Source organism: Epinephelus lanceolatus, chromosome 9, assembly GCF_041903045.1.
Source record: "Epinephelus lanceolatus isolate andai-2023 chromosome 9, ASM4190304v1, whole genome shotgun sequence".
Taxonomy (NCBI): domain Eukaryota; kingdom Metazoa; phylum Chordata; class Actinopteri; order Perciformes; family Serranidae; genus Epinephelus; species Epinephelus lanceolatus.
In genome coordinates, this window is record NC_135742.1 from 29,659,495 (window position 1) to 29,676,601 (window position 17,107).

At 38.7% G+C, this 17,107-nt stretch overlaps 1 protein-coding gene across 1 annotated transcript; it reads left to right on the forward strand.

The window, feature by feature from the left end:
* The first annotated feature begins 3,653 nt into the window (after positions 1-3,653).
* Positions 3,654-14,854, forward strand: slc25a37 (solute carrier family 25 member 37). The gene is made up of 4 exons (XM_033618485.2): positions 3,654-3,955; positions 9,373-9,601; positions 9,949-10,005; positions 11,807-14,854. The coding sequence occupies exons 1-4, from the start codon at positions 3,761-3,763 to the stop codon at positions 12,334-12,336; spliced, it is 1,011 nt and encodes a 336-aa protein (XP_033474376.1). The 5' UTR covers positions 3,654-3,760; the 3' UTR covers positions 12,337-14,854.
* Positions 14,855-17,107: the final 2,253 nt, after the last annotated feature.

Genomic DNA, 17,107 nt, shown 5'->3' on the forward strand with positions numbered 1-17,107 from the left:
ACCTCTGAGCATGTTTAAAGATATTGAACATTGTGCAAAATATTGTCAGCCAGCAGCTTCAGTTCAAAAGTATCTGTGTCAGGAAATGTGTGAATAAATGCACATGTAATGACAGTGAGAGGCAGACCGACTGAATGTGGAAAACTGAGACATACTGTTGAAACTGTGCTTATTTTTCTTATGACATCTCAGGCTGTTTATCTGTTTTGTAAAAGGATGAACATCTTCAGAATAAACTCACAATTCTCTACATTAAAAAGGGGAAATATTGGAGCTGCTGGAACTTATAAGTTATTACATGATGGTTTTATTGGTCCGGCCCATCTGAGATCAAACTGGGCTGTATGTGGCCCATTAACTAAAATGAGTTTGACACCCCTGCTGTTTTTGCTGAATCCAATATATCTCTAAGCGGCCAATATCAGCTGATAAAATCGGCCAACATAAACATAGGTTGGGCTCTACTTGGCAAGGCTGCTGGTAGCGAAAATGGAACAAGTTAGAAGTAATTTAAACTGCACCATGTGAGGATCCTCAGCTGTGGAATAAAACTGCTGAATATATAAAAGTAAACAGCTTCATCGAGGCTCCTCACAGTATTCAGCTGATAACTACCTGTATACTGATGACAGTATGTAACATACAGTGATCAGTGTCTCATTCCAGTTAACAATCATTCGGCACTTGCTGTGCTCTGTGTGAGACAAGAGTTAATACTTGATGCACTCTGCGTGTGGGACACACTAGAACATCCTGTGTGACCTCAACTAGGTGGCAAGGTCATTATAGTTAACTAAAACTAAACTAAAAATAAAACTATGTGCGGAAAATACATTTTAATTAACTAACATTACTGAAACAAGCGAACCCACTCTGGAAACTAACTGAAACTAAACTGTATTTAAAATAAAAAATAAAAAAACAAAATAAACATAAAACTACTTAAAAATACAAAACTATAATAATTCTGCTAGGTGGTATTAGTCGCCTCAGTTCAAGTCAAAAACAACTTTAGTCCATTATAAAAGAGTATATTACTTCACTTACAGATTGAATGATAAGATACTTTAAATGTCAACATGTCCACATTACTTATGATACAAAGCATTTGGTTAACAACTTGCTTGTTCCTGTTGTACCTGTGAATTATAGTTTAGACTGAACATGGTCCAATAAAGTCCTGGAGGTCTTCAGTCTTACAGGTCTGATTGTAATTCCCCTACCGAACACGTGAATACACACTATAGGAACACTGCTGGAACAAGTGGCTCATTAAGATGCCAGGCTCCTACAGTTCTGAGTCATTGATATGTCACACTGCTCCGCCGACACACCCACAATGACACTGCAGTGTGCTTTGTGTTTGGAGCTTGTGTTTCAGCCAATGGAGAGTGACACGGGATAGTAAATAGATCCAGTCCAACCCATTGGCTGTGAAGATAATTAATATTGTGTTTCTTTCTGTAATAGAATATAGCTACCATTTACAAATCAAATATTCTGACCAACAGCGTGTTCACAGAATTGGAAAAACACAAAGGTTGAGATCTCTCTGTGGTGTACAAAGGAGAGTGGATCGACAGAGAGCCACCGAATCTTTTAGTATGTTCATTCGGACACAAACTGGCATCCAGTTGGATATCAAGGTGAAATTTAAACTTCTGGCCCGCAACAAGAGACAGCATGACACGGCCAAAAAAACAAACAGAATATAAATTATTAAGAATAGGAGGTGTGATGAGAAACATGTTAAGACATTCATTTAGACTCATTGAGATGATTGGTCTCTTTGAGCTAATTTAATTTGAATGTGTCATTAATCTGAACCTGGCAGCATCAGCTAAGTGTGATAATGTTACATTTGTTATTCAGGAGCTGAAACTGAGGCATGGATGTGGCGTTAACCTTTGTTAAGAGGCTTCTGTTTTCTCTCTAGGCTATTTCATATGACTGTTCACATGATGTGAGGTAGGGATGATGTCTGCAGATCAGTATGTTCAAATTTAACAGGGGGACAGGTAAGAGAGCAGTGTGAGGTTGTTGTGTAACTTTTTTTCATTTATTTTTTACCTCTTGAAACAACTTTCTTTGTTATTTAGATATAAAGATCTTTCATTGTAGCACCCTGTGGTTTTAGAGAGCCTATTTTAGTCTGTGGTTCCTCTATGCCTTTTTAATCTGGTGTTCTCCAGTGAATTCTCCCACAAATTCATTCATAATTCTTCAATCCAAAAGACCAAAAGTACATGTCGCTGGAACAATTTGCTAGTATTTTACAGGGATTATGAGACAATGGGCCCCTGGGCACAGACATGCAAAATGCCCTAACACCTCTCTTACATAGGAGCAAGACACACAGACAGGGGTTGTTTTGCTTCTTTTTTATCTCCTTGTAGTCATTTTGTGTCTCTTTGAGGTAATGTTGTGTCTTTTTTTGATCATTTTCCCCTTTTTTGTAGTTATTTTATATCTTTTTGCAGTTCCTTTGCATTTCTTTGTGGTCATTTTGAGCCTCTGTCTGGCCAGTACGTGTTAATTTGAGTGACATTTTGCAGGTGAAGACCAAGAGGACCCCCTGACACTTTGGGCCCCTGGGCCTGTGCCCACTAGACCTGATCAGTAATCCATCCATGCTTACACAGTAGCATGGAGTAGCACTTTTTGTCACTGATTTCAATCTTGAAGATGCTCTACATTGTACACAACCTAAAGATTATGAGCAACCAAACAAAAATCACTTTACATTCAAAGTAAAAGATAAGAGATAGAGAGAAAGAGATACAGATGAAGAAATAACCAATAAAACATTTTTATTTTTTTAAAGTAAGAACTCCTGTTTCCTGTCCTGTTTGTCTATATTTGCGGTACATACATTATACAACCCACCATCATGGAGGAAAGTAACTAATTACATTGACTTAATTAATACAGTTTAGCTATTGTACTTTATTTCTGTATTCCACTTTTGTCACTTTATATTTCTACTGCACTTTATCCTTTCGTTTAAAGTTTTATGTACAATACATATGATCAGTTAACAGAATATGATGCAGTGTTCCTGATTAAACAATTAAATAAACTACAACATTAAATAGAGCCTTAAATGTTCATGAATTAGCAATACTAATCAATTTTATTATTAATTTGAATCTCTGGAGAGGGCCTTTCTGCATAATGAGTGTTTTGACACTTACCTCATAAGTTATTTTGAAACAAGCACTGAAGCACTTCCTTTCAAAGTCGTATTTTTTTTATACTGTACATAGTCATTAGTACTTCTGCTTACATAGCATGTGGATCTGAATATTTTTCCACCACTTGCTCGGTGCGAAGAGAAGTTGGACATATGTCCTTATGAGAAAGGAGAGTTGTATGATTTCTCCACAGTATTAAAGAACAGATGCTGCCTGATAAGGAGACCAAACCTTTTTTATCTGTTCAAGTCGGACAGTGCGATTATACAGTTTTGTCAAACCCATTCAAAAACAGAGACAAGCAGGGATGCGCAGGAGCATAGTGAAGTGTCAGAGTAATCTACCACGGAAACTTTTCATTGGCCGCGCCAAACCAAGAGCCCGCCCAATTGTTCAGTATCCGGAAAATGATTGGTCCATACGTTTCTGAGCCACGCCCCCGGGTGTGAACGTCACACGGGCGCTGGAACTCCAGTAAGTAGTGATGATGTTGTGGTTATCCATGCCGCCGACACCTCTCTGAGTGTTATCTTGCTCAGAAGACCGTCGGGGAGAGCCGTCCACGCATGGAGTTGAGCTCGGACTCTGCGGTGGCAGCACTGGACATGTCGCAGGTCAAAAGCAAAGACGATGAGTCTTTCGGGGTGGACGGTGACTACGAGAGCTTGCCACCTCATGTCTCAGTGGCGACCCACATGACAGCAGGAGCCGTGGCTGGCATACTGGAGCACACGGTGATGTACCCCGTGGACTCTGTCAAGGTAACGTACACACAGGCAGCCTAGCAGCACATCACACTTGTTAACCAGCACGGCTCATTAACTAACGAGCTACACAGCGCTGCTAACTGCACAGACAGGCTCCTATCGCATGCTAACGAACGTTAGCTCTAAAATGTTGCTGCCCATCCTTAGTTAGCCCCAGTGTTAGCTAATTTAAGCACGACAGCCTGTTTGCTCCAACTCAACTAACTAGTTAAGTAAGCTAGCACAAATTAAACCGAAATAAAAACACTACGTGTTAGCTAAACCGAGCACTTAGCAACAGTTTTACTTTTTTAGCCTCTGAGAACTTTGCTAACATAGCGAGCTCAGTGGGCGAACAGTGTCACCTTAATTTACCCAAGTTACTCTTTAGCAACGTTAGCACAAGTTCTTGTCATTTTGATAATGAACTCGTTTGGCTGAGTGTAAACACATGCTATCTCAAGTTTTTGTCTCAGTCAGTGTTTTTCATACAGTGAAACGACATGAGTTACCCAGACTATTAAGGTAAGTGAAGGTCAAGTACCTGGCTTGGCTGAAAAATAAGTCAAACTGCCTTTAAATGTACCTCCAATCTTAAAGAACAAACAATAGGTTTTCACCTTGTTTCTAAACTCTGTAGTGTAGTTAGAAAGTTTACCTTTGTGGCTGCCCATAGATGCATTTACCAATAAACGAAAGACATCTGTATCCCTGTTGAAATGTCCAAGATTACAAAATTAAATCAACACTATATTAAAATGGTCTCAATCTGGTCACTGACATGATCAAGACATTTGTTGCATTTATTAGATTGGATTGGTGTCATTGACAGTGCTCCCAGGAAGTACAACATTTAGCTTAATATCTAACCAGATTCTTTATTTTAAAGATTAAATTAAGACATTTTGTATAAACCAGTGGGGGTAGAAATAGTAAAAAGGTATGTAACTGAGTCATGCACAAACAAACAAGCAAATTTAGAAAATGTACAGTATGACTAATGGGGATTTTGCTGTTCTTGATAGAGAGCAACCACTGCAGTACATAGCAGAGCTGAAAACTTAGTCGATACATCAATTAGTCGGTCAAAAGAAACTTAATCTGCAGCTATTTTAATCATTGAGTCATTTTTATTAATCAAAAATGGCAATTGTTTTTGAGTTATATGTTCACACTTGAGGATTTGCTGCTTTTCTCCATTTTTTTAACCGTTGAAAACTGAACATCTTTTGGCTTTGGACAGCTGGACGGACAAAACAAGACATTTGAAGACATCTCCTCAGGCTCTTGGAAATTTGGATGAGCATATTTTCACAAATAAGCTTAAACGATGACTCAAAAAATAGTCTGCAGGACAATGAATGATTAAAGCAATTGTGAGCTGCAGACCTAATGCCTGGTATAAATAAAATGTGATTCAGATTTGGATTTATTAGTGAGGAGCTCTTTCTTCTATAATCATGTAAACTTTAAAACTTGTGTGACGTCATTCATACATTCAAACAAATAAAAACATTGTCTGAGTTGCTCTGCAGTCAAATGCCGTGGCCGTCACAGAGGTAGCCTGTACATATAATAATTGTAAATTCACATTTAAAAGGCCAGCCTAAATACTTGGCTGGAGTTCACGAACAGAGAAATCCCACCTAAATTTAAGTCTATGTGTGACTGGTGTAGCAAATCAAAACCCAAATTTGTTCGTTACGTGCCATCTTGAAGTTGAAGCCTGATGTTGAAGTTTATGTTCAGTAACTGAATGACATTATTGGCTAGTTTTGAGCTTGTTAAAAATTGGCTTGTGGATGGATAGAGAGGGAGGGTCATAACTTAAGAGAGAAATTTAATTGGAAACAATGTTGTGCTCGCACCAGTCTTAAAAGCATGTGTATTATTATTTGTGGGGTGATTTTTGTGGAGAGGACTAAAGGAAGTAATTAAACCAAGGTAAAAATATCAGACAGTTAAAAAAAAATATACAAATCTTTTGAGAGATACAGCAGTTAGGAAGGGGAATGTGATACATGATAAAGATGATATTTTTTCTTTTCATATTCTTAACAGTATTTTAATTTATTATTTTTCTTAAATGCTCCAAAGAAAGTAAGCTCAGGTTCAAGCTGCTTCGTGAACACTGTAGAAAAATGCTTAGAATTTGTAAATAAATTAAAAATAAATGCAGCAGGTCCCACTGAGAACCTAATGATGATATAATCTACACACTTTTTCTAAAAACAGACCTGAAACTGCTGGACAAATAGTTTTTCACTACATTTCATCTCATGTGTAAACAGATCCTTAAAGTTTCATCAGACCACAGCTTTGTTTCACATCTAAAATTACACTGTCTCACTGAATGTTGTTAGCCAAGCATTTTGAGTCATTAAACTTTTTAATGATACAGTCATTTTCATAAATTGTTTTACAAAAATATTTTTTTATTGGACACACAGATGCCTGTTGCATTTGACACACTTTAGTCATTGTTAACATATCCCATCTGAGGCTAGTACTGTTAAAAGTAAGATAATGATACATGTGCCAATTTTTTCACGGTTGAAAAATGAATTTGTTAATTGTCCTCTGGTATTCAGTGTCAATGCAATAAGCAACATGCCAGTTACGCAAGGAGGGAATTTTTTATATTAAACCTTCACTGTATCTTATTTAAACTTTGAGTACTGGGCTTGTGGTTACTGAAGACTTACCTATTTTGGCTGATAAGTGCATGAGATGTCTTTTATCATCAGGCATTAAGAGAGGTATCACTAAAAAAGAAGTTGAAGCCTGATGTTGAAGTTTATGTTCAGTAACTGAATGACATTATTGGCTAGTTTTAAGCTTGTTAAAAATTGGCTTGTGTCTGCAAAGCAAATCGCTAAGTGTTGGTTTGAATGTGAACTTTGCCCCCTGCAATCCTCCTCTTCTGCTCAGCCATTGTTTCCTAACAATGTAGTGTTGTTTTGATAATTTGGCGTGCTGCCCAAACAATAATCGTGATGTGGCACAGACAACTGTATTAACATACTGCAAGAAAAAAAAGATATTATATCCTCTTTTTTTCTGTGTCAGTCTTTCCAAATGAACCCATTTGCCTTTATTACACAAACCACCGCTGCCATTTCCTCTTGAGGTTTCCAGGTTTACACAAGCACCCTACAGCTGTAGGTGCTCATTCAGTTTGATCAGTGCGTGTTTGAAGTTGACAAAGAACCTGTTCTGAAATTTCTGAAGAAATAGATAAGCATGGTTCCTATATTATTTTTGTTACTTTGACAGTTGCGATGTAGAGTAAAACAGTGCATCTTAAAACATCAAAAACAGACTCCAATGCATTCATTTCCAGTATGTGTTTTATGAAGTAATGAATTAGTGTCTCTTGTCAAACCTGAGATGAGTTAAACAGAATGTTTTTAATAAGACTTGGTTCAGAAGGTAGTGGTAACAATCTACTGACCCTGTCAACCTCTATCTTTCAACCTCCCAGTAAAGAACGAGACTCAGCCAAGACTACGGGAGTAGCCTGTCCTAATGCAAGGAGGGGGATCTTATCGGTGTTTTGCACATTTGGAATCGGCCTCACACAGTAAAGGGTGTGTGAATGCAGCAGCTCATCTGCAGTGTTGATTAGTAAACCGCCACAGAGACAGGACAGATGTGACACAGTGTAATGTAGAAGATGGGAGTGTTTCCTTTTTTAGTACGCTTAAATGGTTTTGTTAGCACAGTGTGACAGTGATGTTAATACCATCTTTATGCAGATAACACTTATGTTTGATTTAGTGTTAGAAAGAAATAATCTACTTCCTGGCAGTGTACAAAAATGTTCTTGGACACAGAGGGAGGGTCATAACTTAAGAGAGAAATTTAATTGGAAACAATGTTGTGCTCGCACCAGTCTTAAAAGCATGTGTATTATTATTTGTGGGGTGATTTTTGTGGAGAGGACTAAAGGAAGTAATTAAACCAAGGTAAAAATATCAGACAGTTAAAAAAAATATACAAATCTTTTGAGAGATACAGCAGTTAGGAAGGGGAATGTGATGCCTGATAAAGATGATATTTTTTCTTTTCATATTCTTAACAGTATTTTATTTTATTATTTTTCTTAAATGCTCCAAAGAAAGTAAGCTCAGGTTCAAGCTGCTTTGTGAACACTGTAGAAAAATGCTTAGAATTTGTAAATAAATTAAAAATAAATGCAGTGGGTCCCACTGAGAACCTAATGATGATATAATCTGCACGCTTTTTCTAAAAAACAGACCTGAAACTGCTGGACAAATAGTTTTTCACTACATTTCATCTCATGGGTAAACAGATCCTTAAAGTTTCATCAGACCACAGCTTTGTTTAACATCTAAAATTACACTGTCTCACTGAATGCTGTTAGCCAAGCATTTTGAGTCATTAAACTTTTTAATGATACAGTCATTTTCATAAATTGTTTTACAAAAATATTTTTTTATTGGACACACACAGATGCCTGTTGCATTTGACACACTTCAGTCATTGTTAACATATCCCATCTGAGGCTAGTACTGTTAAAAGTAAGATATTGATACATGCGCCAATTTTTTCACGGTTGAAAAATGAATTTGTTAATTGTCCTCTGGTATTCAGTGTCAATGCAATAAGCAACATGCCAGTTACACAAGGAGGGAATTTTATATATTTAACCTTCACTGTATCTTATTTAAACTTTGAGTACTGGGCTTGTGGTTACCGAAGACTTACCTATTTTGGCTGATAAGTGCATGAGATGTCTTTTATCATCAGGCATTAAGAGAGTTATCACTAAAAAAGAGCACAGTCCTGATATAGGGTTTGAACTGTCTGCAGGTTACTTTGTAGCCAGCATAATTTATCCTTCGTGTTATCTAGAGAGAAAACCAGTTTCATGTGTTCTTTGGCTTGAATATAAAAAATCACATGTTTGCCTCTGAACAATGTGATTTGTAATGCACCACGCCAGTCACGCAAACTTAAAACGCAAACTGTGTGCCCCAAGTTCCCAAATCTGTATCAGACGGAAATGTAATTGATATTTTATTGTTAAGCCGAAGGAAGGAAACACATGGGAACACGCTGAGGAAGATAGACTTGGCCTATCTCCTGAGCCAGCCCTAGATCTCTTCACAAATAAAAACATGCTTTGTGGCGTCCAGATAACTTGGCGTGGTTATGTAAAACAAAGAGCTGCCACAGCCGCCCACGCCAGCCTTGGGAGAGACACACATCAGTCAGTCAGGACCTCGCTGCTGCCAAGTACACTTACTGTCACAACAATGTGACAGCATTACAAGGAACAATGCAAGTAGAAATCATGATTTGGCAAATAACCGGTGCCCACTTTGAAGCCACTCTGAGTCACATACATTTGGCGTTAGTACTTTAGCAAATTACAAACAATGGTTTATCTGTCTTTATTTTTTCAGACGAGGATGCAGAGCCTGCAGCCAGACCCAAATGCACAGTACAGGAGTGTCTACCAGGCTCTGAAGAGGATCATCCAGACAGAGGGGGTCTTCAGGCCGCTGAGGGGCCTCAACATCACCATGATGGGAGCGGGACCTGCACATGCGCTCTACTTCGCCTGCTACGAACGCGTCAAACGCTCACTCAGTGACGTCATTCAGAGTGGAGGCAACAGCCATTTAGCCAATGGTACATGTTCCCACGTCTCAACACAAATCACTTGATCGTCACACTAACAGCTTTCACACTGGGCTAAGCAACAAGGCCCGGAGCAGTGTAGTTAGGATAAATCATTTTAATGCCATATCCTGTTTACAGTGGCAAGGATGGGGCTATATTCCAAACAGGACAAATCCAAACTTGCTATCTGAGATGTGTTGTGTTTTTTAGCATTTAAACAGCATGAAAAAACTGGTAATTCACCCCGACCTTTACTAAAATAAGACCCGTATCTGTAACAAATGAATTTGATGTTAAAATTCTTGAAATCACAGTCATTGACTTAAACTTGACACAATCTCTTAATGTCTTAACAGGTATTGCAGGTAGTGTGGCCACCGTTCTCCACGATGCAGTCATGAACCCAGCTGAAGGTAAGAAAAAAAATGTTGTTTGTGTCCTTCAGAGGATAAAGTTTACAATATTCTGTATATATACTAGCAAGTATTATATATGCATCCAAAAGCAATCAATGAGCCTCACGATTATTTTGATCGACATGCATACGCATGTCCCTAGATCACAGTTATTTATCACGATCATTTATAGATTTTATGGACAAAATAATTTATTGCATTTTCACATTGAAATATACAGAACACTATATTCACTCCCATGTTGTGCTACAGCCCCGCAAGTGTACAAATATTTGCACTCAAAATAATTCTTGTCCTTATTCACAGTGCATCTCCTAGAAGCAAAGTAATATACATAAAATTGTACTAAAGTCTTTAACCCCAAATTAACTCAACATAGCACTATTCTCACTTTCATATCATGTTACATTCCTGCATCAAAATAAGATTTAAAATAAGGTTCTGAATTTAGTGCAGCTTCCATGAAATAGCAAACGTATCCGCTGTATATATGTTATTTTACAGCGGCCACCGTGATGCACTGCATTGCTGCTGTCATGAATATCTGAGTTGATGCTGGACAAGTACGGACATTAGCGGTAACGGTACAGTAAAGTCGGGGTTACTCTTCTTGGCCTTTGTGCACTCATCGCACTGCAGATTGTGGTGTTTTTTCAGGTGGTTTAACACGGTAGTTGTGTTGCTTTGTGGCGCAGACACGTCTCATGCATTCTTTGCATACGAGTTGTTCACTCCCAAGTCCAAACAGCAGATGATGGTGGTTGATTACGGATTAGCTCCCACTGCAGAGTGTACACAAAGCGGCATGACAGCTCTTCAAAAATGGAGGTAGCTGTTATTTTAGGAGGCGCTTGATTTGAAATGCAGCAGAGTTTTCTATCAGAATCAGAATCAGAAATACTTTATTGATCCTCGAGGGATTAGCGGGACATGGCTTTTAAACATCAATAACATAGTTGATTATGTTTGTTTATTTGTGGGAAGCCAAAATCAAGATTAATATTCCATTAATATTGCAGCCCCAGATAAGTGTGTAAGATTTAGGGGGACGACGGAGACAGACATCGACACAAACACTTAAAGGAATCTTGGTGTTCATGTGTTTCTTTTAGTGACAGCAGTCAGTATAACAACTGAACAATTATTTGAACTGTACATTGAACTAAACATCAGAACATTTCTTCTTCACCATCTCCACCACCCTGGGAGCATTTAAAAAAACGCAGATATTTTTGTCTGCTTTTCAGGTGGTTGACGCAATATATTTTCCGACATGTGCTCTCTGTCCGCTGGTGGGTGTGTGCGTGCGTGTGTGTGTGTGTGTGCACATCGGGGAAGAACTCCGCCGTGTGTGATACAGAGAGCAGAGGGGCGCCCCCCTAATATAATGGTAGGGGAAACACTGTGGTGCAACATGGCGATCTCCGTAGACAAACACCTGCCCTAAACGTTGATATAAACGGCTCACTGTAAGGTAACGAAAACACAACAATTCTTATTTTCAGGTCATTATAAACTAAGTAAAAACACTCTTATTATAATATATTCCAATTCTGACAATATATCTCCCTAAACCCTACACTCTGGACCCTTAACACATTTAAAACCTATTTAAAACAAAGAAATACTTGTAATTTTGAATTATCGTTTGGTTGAAACAGTCACATAATTGTCATGTAAATGTCTGTTCTTGCCATTTTTTTTATGATATTTTTGTCTCGAGTGCAAAGTATAGAATCAATATAGATGTATGTGATAAACATGCTAACATGGTTACTTGTGTCTTTCCATGGCTCAGTGATTAAGCAGAGGATGCAAATGTACAACTCGCCATATCGAGGACTTTGGGACTGTCTCCAAACAGTAAGGCGCACTGAGGGTGTGAGAGCCTTCTACCGCAGCTACAGCACTCAGCTGACCATGAACATCCCATTCCAGGCTGTTCACTTCATCACTTACGAGCTGATGCAGGAACAGTTAAACCCCCAAAGACATTACCACCCTGGCACCCACATAGTGTCTGGAGCAGCAGCAGGCGCCGTTTCCGCAGCAATAACCACTCCACTTGATGTTTGCAAAACTCTCCTCAACACACAGGAGAACGTAGCGCTAAACTCCATGAACATCAGCGGCCACTTATCGGGAATGGCTAATGCCTTCAGGACAGTGTACCGGCTCGGTGGTCTGGCAGCCTTCTTCAAAGGGGCCCAAGCTCGGGTTATATACCAGATGCCCTCCACTGCCATTGCCTGGTCAGTGTACGAGTTCTTCAAGTACTTCCTGACGAAGCAGCAACCGAAACAGGCGGCAAGACCTGGACCAATGTAATGGAAATGTGTCGGAGCAACCACACCTAGACTGGAACCGATGAAAGAAGACTCCAGCCTGAAGCTGTGCGATCTCACTGTGTGCTGTTTGAGGAAATAACAGCACTTATTGTCTCACAGGGAAGTCGTCATGGTCAAGGAGTGGCAGAGGAGGACTGCCCATTGTTGTTCACTTAACATAATCTGTGTGCATTCTCAAGTCAAGATGATGTTACACAACCAGGATATGCAGCAGAGATAACTATCCTTAGAAGGACAGATACACAATGACGTCATCTTCCTCCTCCTCCTCTCCGCCACGTTGCAGACTGTCTTTTCTACATGTGGAGGCCGTATAATTAAGATGTCCTCAATGATGTTTATAGTTCTCGATATTGGAACTTTTTTATTTATTTGGTTAGCTTTCAGAGGCCTGTATTTTACGGATGTGGAAGAAACACAATGCTGTTTGTTTTATTTCATTGTGTATTTATTAAAAAAAAAACAACAACATTACAACACATTCCTCATTTTCACTCCACAGTGAACGGAACAGTGACGCTTTCCAAGTGCCTCATAAATATGAAACTATTTTCCTGGGTTCAAGCTCTAGCAAGGAAACATCCTATTCTGTTATGAGATCCAATCTTACAGCACTCTTTATGTCATAACTGGTCAAATCTGAACGAGCGTAACTGAATGCTGTTTTTTAATTATCATCTCTGCATCTAATGGTCAGATGTCAGTCTGCAGCAAACCTATTTTTGTCTCACTTTTTTTTTTTACTTTAGTGCAAAATACTATTTCCTCCCTGAGACTATTTCTCTCTGTCAGTACCAAGTTGTGTTCTAGTTATTTGCCTTGTTAAAGCAAACACTGCTCCTGCATCACGCACAATAATAGTCTCACTTAAAGAATCATACCTGTTGCAGAAAGAGGGCAGCTTTTGTATTCAAAGGCATGAATATATATTTTGAGGGTGACTATTTCTGAGAAATGTCATTATGCAGATCCAAAGGTGGATCAAACGAGGCTGTTACGTGGGAGGTGACCACGTCTCACCTCGCCTTCACATGCATTTGTACATGTGTGATGTTTAGCTTTTGAGTTGTTTTGTTTGCGTCATATTGACCTTGACTCTAAAGGTTGTAGATTGTATGTAAAATATTTTCAGAGCATTAAGTTTGACTGACTTTCTGTGATCCCAAAATGTAACATCCCAACTTTTACATTACTCTGAAACTGGGGGCATTCTGTTACTACTAGACCAGTGAAATCCTGATAGAAATCAGCTGGTAAGCAGGCAATGCACTGTCATTTATTTCCACTCATCCTGTTGTAGTTTCCCATTTCCTGTGTGCTCGCCGCTTGAACCAGCCTCTTGACTATTTTCCATTCAGTAGTCGAGACATTCCTGCAGATATTGATGTAATCCAGCGAGCAGCCAGATTTATTTATTTTTAATTATGGAGGGTTTTTTTCACCCCCTTTGGTAAAGTTCAGTGAGTTCATCAGATTCCAGCGGTCTCACAAACCCTTTAGCAACAGATTCATTATACTTGGATGATTTTTTAATATACCAAAGACATGCATTGTATTCTATGCATCTTACATTTAACCTGCAGTTATGATGCTATTTGCCCGCCTGCTGTGACTTGTCATGCCATGTTTTTGCCCCATAGTGGTGTTTAATTGCCCCACTGCTTAAACTATACCTTCTCTAGAGGCTTATTATTTGTATGTGTGTCAGAAAAGTATTTTCTGCCTCCGCATTTTCATTTTACACTCCAAAAAGTTTCATAGACTACTGAAGTACTTTAGAAAATGCAGTGAAAAATGAAAATTGTATGTTAATATAATTGTTATGAAAAGATTTCAATGTGTTTGGAAAATTACATGATGATCTGTTTTTTATTGACTGATCTGTGTTTAGACTAACTACTTGAATTCAATTGAAAATATGAGAAGGATTTCACATGAATATGAAAAAGTGTCTCAATTAAGCAATTCATAATGTTTCATTCTAATCTAAGTGTAATTACACTTAGGTGAGTGTTGCCCACATTATGTAATTTTTCTTTTTCAGTTGCATCCACTGACAAAAATCTACTTATCATAAACAAACATAAAATGAAGTCAGATTAGTTTTTGATTAATTGCATTGTACTTGCATTCAGCACTGCTTGCCCTACAGCACCCCATCATTCCTTTGACATGTCGATTCATATCAGTGAATCATGTTTCCTAAACTGTCTCAGCACCTGTGTCTAAGTACTTCTAATGTGTCAATGTCGTGTTTCTAATAGATACGTACATTTTAAAGGCGACAGCAAAGCTGATATATTCCATGTGGGGTTTTCTATAATGTAAATAGTTTAATGCTAATTACGCACAAATGATTGAAATGGGGAGTTGGGATGATAGAGTGCCATCTCCAGAGCTGGAGTTCTTGGAAGTATGACCATGCAAATATGAAATGATTGTGATGATGCTGCTACAGTATGTAACACTGGAGCTGAAATAAACATGCAAGTGATGAGTGCTGTTGTTTTTGTGTGTTTTCTCTTAACTTATTCAGTATTAACTTTGATTCTCTGTATGGCCTGTCACAGTCAGTCTTTTAGATGTTGGGGAACATATTGGTTTTTATTCTCTCAGCATTAAAATACAGCCACCAAGTGTTTTACAGTTCTTGGGACTTCAATTTGAAATTCCCATCTTTCCAGTGTAACTATAATATTTCTACTTAAACAAGAAAAAATAGGCAACACTGTATCTACCTACTGTTGAGATACATTAGTCTTTTCCAAAGAGTGAAAGCCTTTAACATGAATGTAGTAATGACCCCTCCCTTTCCGCCTCCACTGATGAACTAGTAGCACCTGTTAGGGCCTCCACCGTGACTATGAACACACACACACACACACACACACACACACACACACACACACACATGCGACGCTCATTCATACATTCCACCCTCAGCTTATGCACTCACCCACCACACCCTGCATTCATCTTTTATAAATAGTCATTATTATTAATCTCTTGTAAAAACACTTAATTGGGACTTTAACCTGACTTGTGTCTATTCCTTGTGTCAGTTTGTGACAAATAACAAGGATTATACTGAACGCACCTGTAAAAACAAACAAATCTGATTTTCCTTGACGGTGAAATGGCCTCCTGTTTGTTTTACAGGATTTAGTGTCTGAAAACATAACTGACTAGTTTTTCGCACAATCCGTTTCTGTTACTCCACAGAACCATTAAAGGGACAGATCAAAATCAAAATACATATTTTTCCTCTTACCTGTAGTGCTATTTATCAATCTAGATTGTTTCGGTGTGAGTTGCTGAGTGCTGAAGATATTGCCCATAGAGATGTCTGCCTTCTCTTGAATATAATGGAAGTAGATGGCATTTGTCTAATGGTGCTTGAAGCACCAAAAAAATACATTTGAAAAACTCAAAAGCGATGTCTCTTTGCTGAAATCATGACCCGGTTACTCAAGATAATTTCCTACATCCACCAACAGTACCTTGTACAAAAGGAAGCATCTTCTCATGGAGGGGCACGACCTTGTGGCAGTGCGAGATGTAAACATTTATGGTGTCCTCCTCAGCTGAGCCGTAGCGTTAGCTAGCTCAGTGGTGCTAAGTGAGCTACATGTATCAGTCTTCTGCAAAGAGACATTGCTGTAGAGTTTTTCAAATGTATTTTTTGAGCACCACAAGCTGAGCGCCATCAAGTTACATTGTATAAGAGAGAAGGCAGACATCTCTATGGCCGATATCACCAACACTCTGCAACTCACACCAAAACAATTCTGTAAGAAAATCTGTAATTTTGGTTTTGTGGAGTAACAGGTACAGGTACAGAAACTAGTCATTCATAGTTTCAGTCACTAAATCTTCCAAAACAGAAAACTAGTAGTTTCGCCTTCAAGGAAAATGAGGTTGAAACATTCTTGATTTTTTACTGTTGATTTTGGGGTGAATTGTCCTGCTGACAGTTTTTAAATGGTCAAAATATGTTTTGCTGCTGACCCCCCATCCTCACCAGTGCATTTCTGACCTTATATGTTAGTACTCCTGTCTGCTTCTCCAAACTGGGATGTGTCTCGAAACCAAGACAATCTGCATAGCTAAGTAAGTATGACATTTGTGTGAACCCTTTGTACCCTTGTGTACCCTTCAAAGTGTGTATCCTGCAGGAGTTATACAGCTCCAGTAGAGGGAGATATAGTACCATTTAGAGGTTGTCCACACACCTGGGGAACAATCCCCAACAGCAGAGATGATGTTGACATGTGATGTCACTGTGTTTGGATCCACATGCTGACATAATCAGTCCTGCCCTGTTGGCTCTGCGCCTATTTTGTCTCATAGAAAGAAACACTTCCAGTCTGTGCGCAGTGTTTAAAGAGCCAGCTGCAGGTCTACGTGGACATGGACATAAAGTCCAGCTGCACATTGGATAGTTGATAACACATATGCAGAGACAATATGCCCAATCACATAATTCTGGTTACTCAATACTTGTGAATATCACTGAACACAGCACTAAAAGTTGAAGATCATCTGCATACATACATCAGTTTTTGCATGCCCTCACTGACCTCATTTTGCTCACAGTGATCCTATGGTATGTCTAAATGTTTCTGTTTGTTCTGCTGTTTATATGAAGGTGAAAACTGTTTTTCACATGTGTGTCCTACATATAATACAGTCTGTAATGACATACTGATGTGACTGATCAGATTTTTTATTGAGATGCAGACAGTGCAGAG

Excerpts from the sequence above, each read along its gene's own strand:
- slc25a37 (XM_033618485.2), top strand. The coding sequence starts at position 3,761 with ATGGAGTTGAGCTCGGACTCTGCGGTGGCAGCACTGGACATGTCGCAG. Across the intron at positions 9,602-9,948 it reads CAACAGCCATTTAGCCAATG|GTATTGCAGGTAGTGTGGCC; the intron begins GTACATGTTCCC and ends ATGTCTTAACAG. Across the intron at positions 10,006-11,806 it reads AGTCATGAACCCAGCTGAAG|TGATTAAGCAGAGGATGCAA; the intron begins GTAAGAAAAAAA and ends TCCATGGCTCAG.